This window comes from Chaetodon auriga, chromosome 1, assembly GCF_051107435.1.
Source record: "Chaetodon auriga isolate fChaAug3 chromosome 1, fChaAug3.hap1, whole genome shotgun sequence".
In the NCBI taxonomy this organism is placed as follows: domain Eukaryota; kingdom Metazoa; phylum Chordata; class Actinopteri; order Chaetodontiformes; family Chaetodontidae; genus Chaetodon; species Chaetodon auriga.
The window spans coordinates 5205415-5221718 of NC_135074.1; the positions used below are offsets into that span (position 1 = coordinate 5205415).

At 41.9% G+C, this 16304-nt stretch overlaps 1 protein-coding gene across 1 annotated transcript in view; it reads right to left on the bottom strand.

The window, feature by feature from the left end:
* Positions 1 to 4351: 4351 nt before the first annotated feature.
* The window catches only part of tshz3b (teashirt zinc finger homeobox 3b), a 39889-nt gene continuing 27936 nt past the window's right edge, over positions 4352 to 16304 (bottom strand). The window contains exon 3 of the mRNA XM_076734188.1: positions 4352 to 9679. Coding sequence (XP_076590303.1) covers positions 6024 to 9679 — 3656 coding nt within the window. The 3' untranslated portion in view covers positions 4352 to 6023. The remainder of the gene's footprint in view (positions 9680 to 16304) is intronic.

The window sequence follows — 16304 nt, forward strand, 5'->3', positions numbered from 1 at the left end:
ATTCTTTCTACTGAATTGGGTTTTTCTCCAACACATCCTCTCTACTCTGTGGACCCACCAGCAAACCAACCCACTCCCAGGATGGCTATTCCCTGGAGCCGACAGCAACACATTGGGCGAACTAAAGAGGGTAACTCCTGAGTTGTCGGAGAATCACTAAACCTCTCTATTAGACACAAGAGACCTCACATGGGGTTAATTTTGTTAGCCAGCTGTTGTATTGAGTCTCAAACTGAGTATTTTTGTTTACTTCCTAGGATCCAAAAGAGGAGTTTTTTGTTGAGATAAGGACTCATTCACTGATAGTTGAATTGTGGTTTTTATGTTGAGTAATGGTTGCAATTACAATTACAGTTAGTCATTTGGCAGACCCTTTTATCCAAAGCGATGTACGTATGAATTCACGCACCGATGGCACAGCATCAGGGGCAGTTTTTGGGGGGTTCAGTATCTTGCCCAAGGGTACTTCAGCATGTGGACTGCCAAAGCCAGGGATCTAATTATTACATTATTATTATTACATTATTTGGTGACCTGATGATGGTGCTCAAGTAAAGGTTAAGAGATCAGTAAAGAGAAAAAAATCATTCTAGGATCATGTCCGCACCAAATTTCATAGCAATACATCCAGCAGTTGTCAAGATATTTCACAAATGTTAACCTCATGGTGGTTCCTCAGGAAAAATCAAATCCAAAGTGCAAATCCAGTAGGACTTCTTGGAAACATGGATATTTGTACAAAATTTAATGGCAATCCATCCAAAAGTTCTGAGATATTTCAGTCTGGACAGAAATGGTAGGCTGACAGAGAGACTGACATTGCCTTCCCTAGAGTAAATGCCGCCAGCCGGCCTAAAAAGTTTTCAGAGCGTGAGGTGACATCTATGCACATTGTTGTCCAAAAAAATATAAGCGGCAAATTACTGCATTTGAAACACTTAAACCAGCCAATGTTTAGTACTTTTAGCTGGCATGGTTGTATACTCGTTGCATGAGGAATTACTTTTGCCGATTAACAGAATTGTGGCTAATTATTTGATTCATTGACCAGTTGTGGATCATGTGGACCTTAAAGTTCAAAAAATGATGATTTCCATTACATAAAATCCCATTTTTTGTCATGTTTATGGAAAACATTTTTTCAGCAAAATCTGGATGGTGTTTTCACATTGTGTAATTCTCTTTGTAGAAAGTCATTTTCATTGCAGCTAGTGGAGTCCATTTTTTCTTGCATTGCCAGAGTTGAACAGCATTTATAACTATCTTTTTAATATTTCTTTATTAACACAATGCCACATAAAGCAGCCTAGCCCACTGTTTGTTTGGGCTGTAAAGAGGCAAATTTGTTCTATATTTTATCAAGGTACTTTAACAATCCCCAGTAAACATGGGGCATATGTTATTTCAAATGCAGCTCTGGGGCCCGCATTATTAAAGTGCACATTAACACCAGTAACCACAGATGTTGTCAAATCAACCAGGACTGAGTTCTTCAAGATGATTATATTAACTTCAACCACCTTTTCCCCTCTTGTGTGGATTTGGGTGTAAATCATTATGATCCTCATAAAGGTGTTGTAAAGGTGTTTAGATGAATTGAAGTTTTATGAGTATAAAAAGAAAACTGTTTCAAAGAACTGTTTCACAACCTGCGGGTTGTGGCAGTGTTAAGTGGATCCATCTATTTATACAAATGCTATGTTTAAGTTTAAGAGATTTTTGTGATTCAAATGATGCAAACCATTTCAAGATACAATCGCAATGGGAAATACAACCAAGAGCAGCAACAAACAAAGTCCAGATGATCCAATCCACTAAAACATTTTGTTCAAAATACTAATTCAGAGAAGGCTGTTTTATCATTGCAAATGAGCCATGTTTTCTCCATTAGAAATCTTGTAAGCACATATGTGTAGTGGTATGTTGTTCTCAAAATGACTGCTGTACTCTGACCTTTCAGTTGACACCTGACTTGACCAATTAGGATCTTCTATTTCATCTGTACAAATGACACATGGCCAACGAGAATCATTAAAAGGAAGGGCCTTGTTCTCCCCAGTTGCATTGGGCAGATGACCAGTGCGTCATATAGCCAATGAAATTCCAAGCATGAGGATATGCTGCGTCAGTGAGTAATTCACAGCCAAGGTATTCAGTGCAAATAGGCATATTACGCAGGGTCTGGAATTATAAATATGGTAAATGGCCTCAATATTCAGATATATAGCTTAAATATAAGTACAGATACCCAAAATAGGAATACAGAAGGCCTAAGTATAGACTGGCTTAATACAAGTATGGTATGGATATTTATCTAGATACAGCAAATGGCCTTTTTTGGAAGAACGCCTAGACAAAAACATAATGTAAAATATTCATTTTCTGTGGTATTGCTATTAACTTTTATTGAACTTGGACTAGGGCAAGGCTTCATACTGTGGTCCCATTGTGATGTAAAAAAATAAGACCCAGTTATAGTCATCTGCAGGCATCTATTTGCAACAGAATAGTCAGTCAAAAATCAAAACCTTCTACTTTAGTGTGTTCAGAGTTCTAGTACTCAGTGTTAGCAGCCCGGTGATTCTGACTGTGTCTAACGCTTCAGAGTGTTACATTTCAAAAGCAACAAATCCATGCATATTCTCCACATGGTTACAGAACAGCCATCAATTTACTTTGGTTATACCTTGGATTCAACAGAAATGAGAAGGAGGGGAAAAGCCATAAATGTTGGTGTTTACCTCATCATTTGACTTCACTGGATGTAATCCATGGGGTTTTGCAATTAGGGGTACATTGAGATGCATAGTAAATGCATGCATGTTGCCCTGTGAGTATCTGTGTGTGTACACATCCCAGTGGTGATACCATTGTCTTCTGTATGCTAGTTTTGAACCTTAATAAGCCCTTGCCTCTGCTTACCGGATGTGAAGGCTGGGGAAGAGAAAATGGCTTTCTTACACTTCAATTTCACGCATATTTTCTTTGAGGCTAATGAGAGCCTTAAATATGGTGCCAGACTTCAGGCTGCACTGTTGAAGGCTGACATTTTCACACAAAGTGGCACCTTGTCACTGCGGATGAAGTCCTTATACCTGGCTGTTGAGAGGTGTGTGTGTGTGTGTGTGTGTGTGTGTGTGTGTGTGTGCATGCGTGCGTGTGTACTGGCCTCATGTGAGTCTGTGTGAAGAAAAGAAGATCATTTGGTATCCTGGTTCATACAATTTAGAGTTGCTGTGTGTCTGTGTTGTGTGCAGGTGTGTGTACTTGCCCATGCACGTGATGTTCTTTCAGCATAGTAACAACAGAACGGAGCAGAACAAATGATGCATTTCAGGCACACACAGCACTGCATCACTGGACTGTATTATGTGTGCAGTATATATGTTTATGTGATGCATTTTGTATTGTATATGCAGATTTACATGTGTGTTGAGTGTTTGTGCTAGTTGTTCAACATTTCCTTCTCTAGTGAATACCTACCTCTGTATTTTCATTCGCTTATGGAACCTATACTGATTCTTGTGCAGATCTTTGGCCAGAAAGTAGCTCTCACATACCTCTTCTTCGTGCAAGCTTCAACTCTTCACTTTATCTATATCATACTGTTGTGCAGCACATATCATCAAATTGATAGTGATGCAATTCCTATTTAATCACATCTCTGGACAGGCAAAATTATGAATAAATAAACACTTGAAAGGACCTGCTCATCTTGTCAGCATTGTTGTCATCTCCCATGAAGCCTAAACAAATATGCCTGCCAGGTTTCTTACCCTGCAGAGAGTAGTCACAAAATGGACGTTGGAGGTAATTATAGAGCTGAAGATATGGAAGGGGAACTTGTGTGTGCCTGTGTGTGTCTTTATTCTTTCATATCCTGTGTGGAAAGAGAAAGAAGGTGAGTATGGAGCTCATTTGCTCTCTGGTTCTTTGATTGCTCCACTGCCCCCTTACAATGATAAAACAACTTTTTGTCATTTGATTGTTAACTATTTCTGAGGCTGTTTCTTCTGTTGAAGGCTCAGTCTTATATGTGCAGTATATGCTTAGTCTATGCCACCAGGACAGCAGAAGAGGCTACTGGGAAAGCCCAACAATGAGGTGTCTGTTTGCATATGTGTGTGTGTGTGTGTGTGTGTGTGTGTGTGTGTGTGTGTGTGTGTGTGTGTGTGTGTGCGTGTGTGTTTGTCTCCCACACGGCCCTGCTACTGCCACTCACTGTAAACTAGTCTGCAGCTCGTCACAGACAGACGCTGACACACTCCCAGTCTAATGTGCTCATTAGGGGCTGCACAGCACACATAATTGATAGCCATGACACAAGATGCACACACACATTATTGCAAAAAACTGTTTCCTTTTTTTAATGCTGCAGTAGAAAACAAGGTTATATGAAGTCATATAATGGGGGTTCATTGTCAAGAACAACAACAACAGAAAACGATAGAACGAAATGAAAAAGACTAACGGCACAGAATGCATTACAGTATCTGTGCTGTTTACATGCCGATATTTTACACATAAGGATTTTTTTTTATTTCTCTACACTGGCAGCTGTCAGTTACTTCAGCAAATTAACTGCCAAAAATGTAGCAGAACTTGTCACTCAAGAGGTTAGTGTAACCATGGTTACCTTTCATATCCCAAAAAGATAAAGCTGCAGTGTGGAATCATGGCAGAGTAATTAGACAGAACAAAAAAATAGGACCAATCGAAAAGGCATTCAACAATATGAAACAACCAAGAGTGCTTATAAATAACAGTTTACATGTGAAATATCTTCATAAAGTAACATCTTTTTTGTACAACCTTTAATATCTTTTTAGTGTTCATACAGCGGCACATGTAGAGTAGTGTCTGGTAAAAAGAGTCTTTAACCCTTTGAGCACGAGTTGGGAATAAAAAGATTCACCTGTTGTCATCCTTTTGCTACCTATCTTTTCCATATCCCTTGATTAAATAACACATTTATAAAACTATTGTGCAAAACAATTATTTATGTCTTCATATACTGTGCACCAGCAGATAGTCATAATCCTTTTAAATTAAAAATATAGAAATGATGCATAATTTAGACAGGAATTAGTTAATATGTTTGTATATACATATTTTACACAGACCTGAATTAATATAGGTCCCTGATCGACCAAAGTAAAAGACTTCAGATTTGTTTTTTTTGTTTTTTACCACATAGCTACAATGCTTGTGTCAAGTCCTGCAAGCATCTCTCTGACAAATATTAAGCCCAAGATGTAAACCTTGGAGTGAATAGATAATCTCCTTTTAAAAAAATGCTTTCATGTCTAGGATTAGACTCAACATACTGTATGACTGGGGAACAGGCATTGCACACACAATGTACGCATCGTCCATCTAATTTTCACAATAGCTTCAATAATTCCCAATCTCAAATCTTGAGTCAATAGTGTTTGGGTCTTAGGTGTAGAAGTGCTTTGACGTACTCAGAGGGTTAAATTGGGTAAAAAAAAACAAAACAAGATAGAGCGAGTGGAACAATAAAAATAGAAAAGAAAAAACAAATCATGGAAAGTGCACCAGATTTAGTTATAAAATGTTTAACTAAACTGTTTCATTTATGCATGCAGCTTATCACACCCAAGTGATGCCAAAATATAAAGGACCTTAATTCCATTTACACGTTTCAAAATATGCACCACTTCATTTTAGAATCTCTTTTTTAAACCTTCATATAGTATATCCATCTTCCATCTATATCTTACCCCGATCTGCACATTTTGAAAAAAAAGTCACTATTCCTCCTAGTCTTGGGCCAGAGTGAGTCTATCTCACACAGAAACAAAAGAAAAAACTGCTACAACACAAAATTTAAAACCATGTGCCAAAACTCAAAGCAGTAGTTGTATGTCATCTTTGTGCAGTTCCATCACGTCAATTATCCTTTCTTTTCTTTGAAAGAAATGTCAGTGAAATGCTTCAGAGAGACAGGGCAAGAGAGAGTGAGCCATTACAAAAGAATGCAGCATTGTCCACAGTCAGTGCTACTGTTTCTCCAGCTCACACACATACATGAGATGGTCCTCAGGGGACTTCCCATGAGTCTTGCTCAGGTGAAGCTTGACTGCATGCTTGCTCGCAAAAGTCCGGTTGCAGAGCTTGCACTGGTGCATGGCCCCACTGTCGTCATCGTTGTCGGGGGAGGGTGATGGGGATTCAGTTGAGGGCAGAGAGGTGGTTAAGGATGAGGGCAGGGAGATGGGTAAGGGAGTCGGTAGGGATGTGGGTAGAGAAGAGGGTAGAGGGTGGCTGGATGGATGAAGATTAGAAAGCAGTTTTTCAGATAGTCCTTTGGTGTGGCGTTGTTGATGATGTTGCTGCGATATCTGGCTGAGCAGCTGCTCCCCAGAAAGCTTGGCCAGATCTCGCAGACGAAAGCCCAAGTGAGATTCCAAGTGGCTAACGTAGGTGGATGGTGAGCGTATCTGAGAGGCGCAGTCGCTGCAGAAGAACACTGGGTGGCCTGAATCCAAGTTTTTCAAGAACTTGGTGCCACCGGTTCTCCTCAGCTGGTACTTGACATTAGCCAACCAGTGGGATATTGTTGTCATTGAGAGGCCAGTGAAACGGGAGATGTGCATTCTCTCCTGTGGGCTCAAGTCTGACATCATGTACTTTCCATCACTTGTTTGTCTCAGACTGGAAGCAAACTGGGCTTGTAGGATGAGGAGGTGTTGAGGGTTCCAGTTGGACTGGCGGCCTTTACGTTTCTGGGCTGGTGAAACATCTTCTGTCTCCTCCTGAGTCACACCTTCAATGTCGGAGCGCTCGGACAGGCTGGTAGGTGTGGAGGACTTGGAGACAGCCTGACTCTCTGTCAGGTTCCTCAACATGTCAGAAATGTCTGACAATGCATTTTCTCTCAAAGGGGAGGTGGCCATAAAGGAAGCTACAGCAGCTGAGGCTTTGGTCATAGTGACAGTGGAGGAGGGAGAAATTGAGGACGGGGTGGAGGTGGTAGAAGAGAGAGCTGTTGAACCCAAAGAACCACTACCGCTATTTTTGTCAGCATTTTTGCCTTTGGTAAGATCAATGGGTTGGTCATTGTTTAGATGTGTCTGGTAGAAGTAGCGGTCTAAGTGGTCATGACTGGGCTTTTTGGTCTGTGTTGGTGGGGTGGACGCTGCCACTGCTGCTTTCTCTGCCAGGCTGTTGCTCATCTTGAACAGCATGCTCATGGGGTCAAGGGAAGGCAGGGCAGGCTTAGCCGCCTTCCCCAGGTGGACGTTCATTACTGACTGCAGTGCGCTGAGAGGATTGACAAATGGTTGTTCTGGAGGTGGATGGTCTGTGATGATAGCTGTACTGCCACACAGGGAGGCAGGCAGGGGGGACGTCACAGCAGTGGAATCCATTCCATTCTCCACAGACTCCTTTCCTGAAATATCCCCATTTGAATCTTTGTGATTGGCTCCACTTCCATCACCTACTACTTTTTCCACTCCACTTGAATTCTCAGGAGTTTTACTACAGCCTCCTGTTCTGTTTTCTTTGGGAGACTCTCCTCGTGCTGAGTCACCAGCCTCACTGTTGCAAGGTGAGGGTGTGGTACGTCTCAGAGGAGATCCCCTCACAACACCACCGGGCTCTCTCATTTTCTCCTCTACCTTGGCCACTTTCTCTGTCACTTTCTTGACCAGTTCCTCCATAGCATGGAAGTTATTTTTTGGCAGCGGAGAGGTCTGGCAGCTGGAAGGGGAGATCAGAGGCTGGCTCTTACCAGTGGGAGAGAGGATCTCCCCTCCAGGGAACATGTACTTAAGGGGAGAGCTCTTCCCGGAGTTGCCTAGAGACAGCTTCATTATGTTTGGTAGCTGGTAGGCAGCATGGATACTTGGATATCCACCCCAGCTTGGCGCCCCATTCTGGGCTTTGTTGATGGCTGAGGTCACTGTATTCTCTAAGGACTTCAGGATATCAAGACCCCCTTTTGGACTTTCGTCCAGATCCTCCTCAGTCAGATACGTGTATTTTGAAGAAATATCAAACTTCTCCTCAGCCTCCTCCTCTCCCCCTGCCTTCTTCTCCTTGTTGATATTGTTACCATTATTGATGATGGGCTCTTTAGTGCATTCCTCCTCCTTCTCCTCCTTTTTTATGTCCACAACCATGGCAGTGGGGGAGATGCTGGTTGGAGGAGGCACAGGGGCAGGTGGAGGGGAGAAGGTTGTGGCTGCCAAGGGAACGGACTGGAACTTTTCTTCAGCTGTTGAATTGGATGTGGGTGCTGGGGTGGATGACTCTATAATTGGTTTGCCTTTCTTAATAGCAGAGTTTGTGACTTTAATAAAGTGTCCTGTCACCATCATGTGAGCGGTTAGCTCTTGCAGTGTGTCATGAGAACTGCCACACTCCATGCATTTGAGGATTTGTGACTTCCTGGATTCAAATTGCCAGGCATAGCTGGCACCGTTCTGGTGTCCATAGCGGTTATTAGGTGTGATGTAAGGGTTGGTCACCTTCTGGAGTATGTCATTAGAGTCGTTGAGGGAGGTGGGCTTAGGTGTGGTGCCTCCATTAGAGTCAGGTGAGCTAGGGATGTCTAGGTCTATAGGGGCTCTCTTTCGAGCCGAGGAGATAATCTTAGCTGCCACTGGTGTAACAGGCTCTTTCAGAGGCACTTTCTGGTAGTGTTTCGTCTTGATCATATGGACACTTAGATCCTGAAGGGATTCAAAGGAGTGCCCACAGTACATGCACTTTAGGACTTTCTGTGCATCTTCCTTCCCCTCCATCTCAAGCAAGGAACGCTTTCTGGGTTTTGACCACCGTCTGGCACCCTCACCATCTGCCTCATGGTTATCGTCGCGGTAGTGGCCTGTCTCATTCATGTGCACTGTGAGCTCCACCAGTGTATCATACGCCGCACTGCAGTCCTTACAGCGGAACTTGCTGGCACCAGTGAATATAGAGCCATACAGCTTGGAGCTCTGCCGGTACAGCTGGACGGTACTAAAGAGGTTGGGTTCTGTAGATGCTGTGGATACAGCCACTGTGGGATGTTGAACCAGACTCAGTCTGTGTTGGTGGTTCTGTGAAGCCTGCTGGAGGGTTTTAGCCATAGCTGTCTGATGCCAGTCATAGCTTCCACTTCCACAGCTACTGCTACTGCTGCTACTACTGCTGCTGCTGTGACTACGAGGGGGTTTTTCTGCAGGGGCTTGGCTCAGGTTCAGATTCAGTGTGGACCAATAGGAGTTGGTCAGGAAAGAGGTGTAAATGGCCTTCATCTTCTCGAGGCTGTCAGCCACAGACCCTGTTGTGGCTGACATGGCCTCTTCTCCACTTACTGGGGCAGCAGCGTTGGCAGCAGCCATCATGGCAGAGGAGGAAGACAGGGCATTTGAAGGGTCTTTAGAGAGGAGGACATCATCCTCATTTTTGAGTGAGGAGCTCTCAAAGTCAGACATTCTGTCACTGGATTCGCTCAGGTGAGACTCACTGTCCAGTTCCTGACCAGAGAAGTCAGCAGCATTAGGGGAGTCATGGAAGCCAGTGGATCCTGGCCTGTCCTTGAGAAGGAAGTCCTTGTCCTGACATAGGAACTTGGCAGTAGGCTCCTCCCCTTCCTGACCTGAGTCATCTCCATCCAGATCCTCATCCAAAAGGGCTGCTTCTTTCTCATCTTCAGGAACGTATGCTGCATAGGCAGAGAAACAAAAAGACAGATTTGTTAGAACCAAAATGACAGTATATCTAATGATGGAGATTCTCAGCTCTGTATTCCTGTTTCTTCACCAAGCGGGGAGTTGATAGAAATGCAAGATACTGGCACTCTCATATTCTCCACAGGAAACACAGCAATCATCCAGTAACATTCACAAAGTATTTCCTATCATTAACTGATGCAGTAATTCTGTTCTAACTTTCCCCTTTTACACTGACATTGTTTTCAAATCGGAATCAAGTTGCCACCCCCTCCCATTATCTCTCCACCCCCAGGTCTTTGTTCTGTACTGCAGAAAATCAGAGACAGCCAGAGAGAGAGATGGAGGATGGAAAGAGAAAGATGGAGGGAGGGAGAGGGGAAAAATGTCTCTTCAAACAGAAGTTGCCACCTTATTCTTCTCAAGGGGCAACAGCTTGAAATTAAAACTAAATTTGAAATTAATGAAGCACATTCTGGCGGTGGCATTCGTTTCTGAAGTAATAAATTACTTGTATCAACCTCGGAGACAGCGGTTCCTGTCTGTCAATTAATATGTCTTACGCTTCTTCTGCAGACTCTAATGCATTCCCTAACAGACACACTCGCCATTTAAATTAAGCATGCATTTTCACTCATTACACTGCTCAGCCCTCGCCTCCTCGTAAATAAAAATGAATGTATGTAGGTTTGCCTGCAACAAATCTCTCCCCGCAAAACCCATTTGCTTCAATTACCAAAGATTAGAAAAAGTTTAGAGTTATTATTTACAGTTTAGCTTCAGGGAGTGGGCTTGAGGCTTTCAATTTATATTCAAATCCCTCTAGTTTAAGTATAATACAATGGAAATCATACAGAGAAAATATGTATCAAGACAAATCACAGTCTCGCCTCTGTACATCTATGAATGTTTTCTTTTGTTAATAAGTCTATCAAAAGGATAAAACAACATCAGATGAGAAATGCTGCATGCTCACACTTTGTGATTAAGGCTGGATTTCTGAATAACAATTGAAGCACACACAGGCACATCCATACACAAACCTCTTGTTTTAGCAACTACACTGGCAAAGAGGATGAGCCTGTATGTGTGAACGTCAATGGCCTTGTGCCTTGCATTCCTTTCTGAAACAGGCCATCACTCATCTAAGCTGGTATGTAAACACAGAGTAAGCCGGTCAGTGGGATGGGTGTGGCACGGAAGCACATATTCAATCGCAATCTACCACTTCAAAAGACACACAAAGGCTAGATAAGTGAAAAAAAGGCATAATTGTCTTACATCTACAATGGAAATGCACAGTAAAATTCCTTATTAACAACAGGAAGGAAAAAATATACACAAGGTAACAAGGTTGAAAACAAAACTCCAAATCCTGCCTACAGTTTTGAGAAAATATGGGCTTGAAAACACCCGAAAATATAGGTTTCCAAAAGTAATACCTACATAACCTGCCAACCATATCATATAACCCACTTCAGCTGTTGCAGACTCCTATCTAAGCACTGCAAGTTTTTGTATGTGTGTATTTGTGTATGTTCTAGTACTGCATCAGTAGCAACACAGAGAAGAGTCTCTGTCATTGTCAGGCCACTGGTTGCCATCAGTGATGATACAAAACTGCCGTGGGACAAACATATGCACAGAGACACAGATATCCCAGAGCCCATCACACATCCCACACACAAACTGGCACACACACACCCACACACCAGTTGTACTGTAACTGCTGTAGTCTAACAACTCTGCCTTCAGGCGATTTCAGCAGCTTCCCTGTTGAACATGCAGTCTGCTCCAGCATTCAGTCTGACCAAAAGGATCCATATGAAACACTTGAAACACATCTTATATTAGATGCTGTTATGTGCACATTCAAAAAATGCAGGGTCACATAACCCCGATCTACAATGCACAAGTTACACTTGTTTGTCTGTTATTTTATTGAAGTACAACTATTTTAAAGCCTTGATGTTCCATTTTAGCTGCATGTTTTAACATTTATGGATATCAAACACGCACACACTCGCCCTTTCTCAAAGCTTTCCCATCTCTCCCTATCTCTCTCTGTCTCTCTCTCTCTCTCCCCCACTCTGTCTCGGAGACACATCCACCCGCCCGCACATACGTGCAGCCGAGCAAACCCACATGTACATGCCATCTGTTCTGAATCAGCCAAAACGACAGCTGTTTAAGAGAACAATGCTCTGGCTGAGGAAACAGCCGAACACAGCAGCCCCGCGCTCTCATCAAGGCCAAACATCGATGTGAAATCTCCTTTAAAACACAACGTACACACTCCACTTCAAATTAGCTGCCTTTGTGTGATAAGAGCATGGTGTGTATTTGTGTGTGTGGGTGCCCATCTGTGTACCTGCAAGTATGTGATATGTATAGAGACACATGGAGAGGATCAGGAAGAAAATAGTGTTTGCCAGCAAGACCGGTACGCGCTGAATGAAACCTTGGTGTGTAGGCTACATCCACCTACATGGAGCATGAAGCGCACGACTGATTTCTGGACTTGTTTAACGCAGAGGATGTTGAAATATGGAAACATTTTGACATTTAACAGGTACAGTGTTACAATAAATTGATACAATGGCTTGCACTGAATATGCAGCAATGACAGTTTTGGTTCAACTCAGGTACCTGTATTGCTTTAGGACATCATAAAATAAATACCCTGTACTTTCATCTCTATTTTAATAATATCCTCATCACAATGTCTTTTTTTTAGTGATGTGGTGTATCACCATCCACCAAAAACTTGCTGGCAATTGCAAAGGGCAACTTTTGTGTTTTGTAATGTACACTAGTGGTTCCTAACCTTTTTTTTTTTTTTGTCTAACAGCGCTGATAGATGAGCTCAAGTACCCCAGTGTCATCCCCACTCACTGTGATCCAAATGAATGAATATTACTGCTATTAATTCAATAAACTAGATATTATTTCACACCGTATTCATACAAGATCCAGTGATACGGGAATTGTTGATTATGCTTTGTCTCATTTTTAAGTAGGTTCAATCAAGTTTACTTTGATACTACAACAACTTTGAGTGGATGTTTCAACCCTTTATACCTCTAGCTACTTATCTGACCTCCCTGCTAGCCAAGCAGTTTTCACAAAATCTCAATCAGGTCTCATGATGAATGCAAAGCATTTTCTGTGTAGCCAGACAGTCGTAGCTTTATTGGTTATTGTGATAAATTAACTGAACAAATATATATAAATATATATATATATATATATATATATAAATATATATATATATATATATATATATATACACCCCGCAGGGTAATCGCACAAGCGCCCCACTGATTTACACTTCGTTTATCAGCAGACTTATTAGTTTTGCTTCTATTCACTGTAGAATTGCTGTAGAGTGCAAGAGAGTGACTGTTCATTGTCCCCTCTCCATTGTTCTTTGGCCAAAACTTGCCACAACATGGTTTCACTGTGTTTACGTGTGAAGAGTGCAGGCTGGGAAAAAGGTCACTTTATACCTTATCCATTACTGCATTTATTGTTGTAGCTAATGCAGTCAAATAAAGCTGCGGCAGAATTTACAGAGCAAAGAGAAGAAGGACTAAGGAGGCATGAATAAATGTGGTGGAAAGAGAAGACACTGAGGGGAGAGGAGGACAAGGAGGGAGGCAGGGTTTGGAAGGAAGTCAAGACTGGGGCCACACACACACTCACACACAAACATGAACATGCAGAGATGAGCCCTAAGGCCACTGGCTTAGGTCCAGGCTGTGAGGTTCAACACACTATAACCCCAGATACTGAGATGAATATGGAGAAACCCATCCACACACACAAACATCAAGAAAAACCGCTCCAGTAGAAGAGGCCTGGGCCAGACACACCAGGTATACAGGTGCTCTTTTAATTAGTAGGGGGGGGGGGGGAGAGAGAGAGAGAGAGAGAGAGAGAGAGAGAGTTCCAGATGAATTGTCAACAGGGTGGAAGAGATGGTTTGATCTCATTTTCAGGCCAGGACCGATTGACAATTTTGAAACCGAGGCAAACACCACGGTTGTTTCTGGGAGAGCGAGAAGGGCTTGGAAATTATTCTTGACATCTGAACAAAGCTACTGCCATTATAGTGAATAATTCTAATAATAAACGGTCAAAAGGAAGTAAATGAAACTTTTTGATTCACTGTCATATCAAAATACTTGGAAAGATTATGAAGCTGTGATTCTGAACTACGTCCCTGTATTCCTGTCTGTGTGGAAAGTGAGGAAATACTTATGCACTCTGCAGATGTTATGATGTTAGGAAACAGTTTATCATGCTTATATAACCACTTAACAGCCCTATCAGACACACAGGCACGTCACAGTTGTCTGTTTACACTTCTGCTTGGACCATGCCGTTTCAATGCCTGTGTGTGTGTGTGTGTGTGTGTGTGTGTGTGTTGGGGGGGGGGGGGCAGAGAGGGACAGCCTGTCCACATCAGTCTCATGTAGGCCAGCATTTTATGTTGAAACAAAGCTGCAGACACTTGTAGGCCTGAGATGAAAGCAACCCTTTTTTCTCATGCACTTCATGTGTGCGTCTTTGTACATATTTGTGTGTAACATGCACCCACCCCCTGCCATTCCCCACTTGATGAGATCCTATAATCTCCACCCTCACCTCCTTCCCTCTTCTCCATCCCTCCCCAATCACCAGTGCAACCCACGTTAATGAAGTTAATTGAATCTGAGATCGATAATGCTTAATTATTGTGATTTGACATACACAGACAAATTGGTGGGATGGCTTCTGTGTGTGTGTGTGTGTGTGTGTGTGTGTGTGCAGTGAGGGTGGTTAAAGGGGCATGGCTGTCTGCAGTGAGTGCCTCAGGATTGGTGAGGCATGCTATCGATCCCTAGAGGTGTTCGATCGACCCAGACGCCTGACGAATGTAGCTCTTCCTTCAACCAGCTCCATGACTGACCAGACTTGTAGCATATTTACAGTATCATTGGAATATGACGCACTAATTACTTCTTCACTGGCAGGCCATGTAGCTAGAAACATCACAGCACATCACCATGAAAACTAGAATGTGCCTGTGATAAACGAAAGTAACACTGCAGTTACTCTATGGCTTTTATGCTTTTTTACCAACTAAATATTTTAATATTCTTGCAATTCTTCTGGAAGAATACTGTACTGTACAGTACTGCACTCATCTTACAAGCTTTATAAGCCAAAAGTTCTGCCAATAAGAAGAAAATGAATAAGCATAAACTACATGGTAATAATCATATGCAGCTTGGGACATAAGTTGTTGCCATGTTGCCACCACAACTTTCAAGCTAGCTATTGCTCTGGTAGACTATATCACAGAATATATGATTTTATGTCATATCAATGTATATATCATGACATGACATGATTTATTTTATTTTATCTATGAAAAAAACATTTAAAGGTAAAATATAAAATATTAGGGAGGAATGCCTGTTTCAGTATAGCAAATTAAATACCAGACAAAATTACTTCATTAAATTCATGCAAAAATAATAATAACAAAAAAACTGTCCACAATACAAGCAAAGACATTAAAGGGGTAGATACCATAGTATGGCAAAATGTCTGCTGGTATGTAATGTTATATTATCTCATGGTACATATCATTACAGTATATCTCCCACACCCTGAAGGCTATATGCACAACATTTGTCAAATGGGGTATGGTAGCAATGCTAAATAATATGTATTTTTCATATATAGATATCACAAACCCTGTCATACTTTATGATAATTCAGTGTCCTGGTGTATCAGTTTGTCTGTAAGCTACAACAGCGTTCTATGTTTGAGCCTTTGAAAAAACTTGAATGATGCTCTGTTCAGGTGCCAAACATTTCAAGTTAAAAGTTAAAGTTATCAGGATAAAAACTTTGGCAAAAAAACATTAAGAAAATAAACTAATATGCTAATGTGCTAATAAAAATCATATAGATTCATGTATTATGATTGATTTTTTATTTTTTTTCTGCATTCCATTTTTCAGAGGGAGGATGATTTTTCTGAGCTTTTGCATCACATATGAAGGCATCACCCAATCACGTAGTGCAGAACGAGCGTCATGTCAGAACTTCCACTGACAATGGCAGACCTGTTTATTGTTTTTCTCATCAGCCTGCATTAAACGACAAAGGACACAAGTCATCCCCAGTTATTCCTTGTGTTTCCCATTTCCCTTGTGTCTCCTGTGCTCCCCTGTGTGTGTGTGTGTGTGTGTGTGTGTGTGTGTGTGTGTGTGTGTGTGTGTGTGTGTGTCTGTGTGTCTGTGTGTGTATCTATGTGGGCGAGGCGCTCCTCTCACTCTCCCAGCACAGATGGGATGTACCCAAAATCTCCTTTTCTTTTGTCGAGTGAGGAGGAGCAGAGCCATTGAGAGTCTCTCAATGGCTCTGAGGAGGAGGACAAAATCATCATTTATTCTGAAGAATGAGCTGACGCGAACCTATTTGAACCTCTTATTGTTGCACTATTACTATTTGTGTTGCAACTACCGCAAATTCATACTGCTGCCAGTATGAACAGCTTTAACGTGAAATATTCACAGGTGAGTATTTTGTATTTTGTGTCATTTATACATCACATTTGCG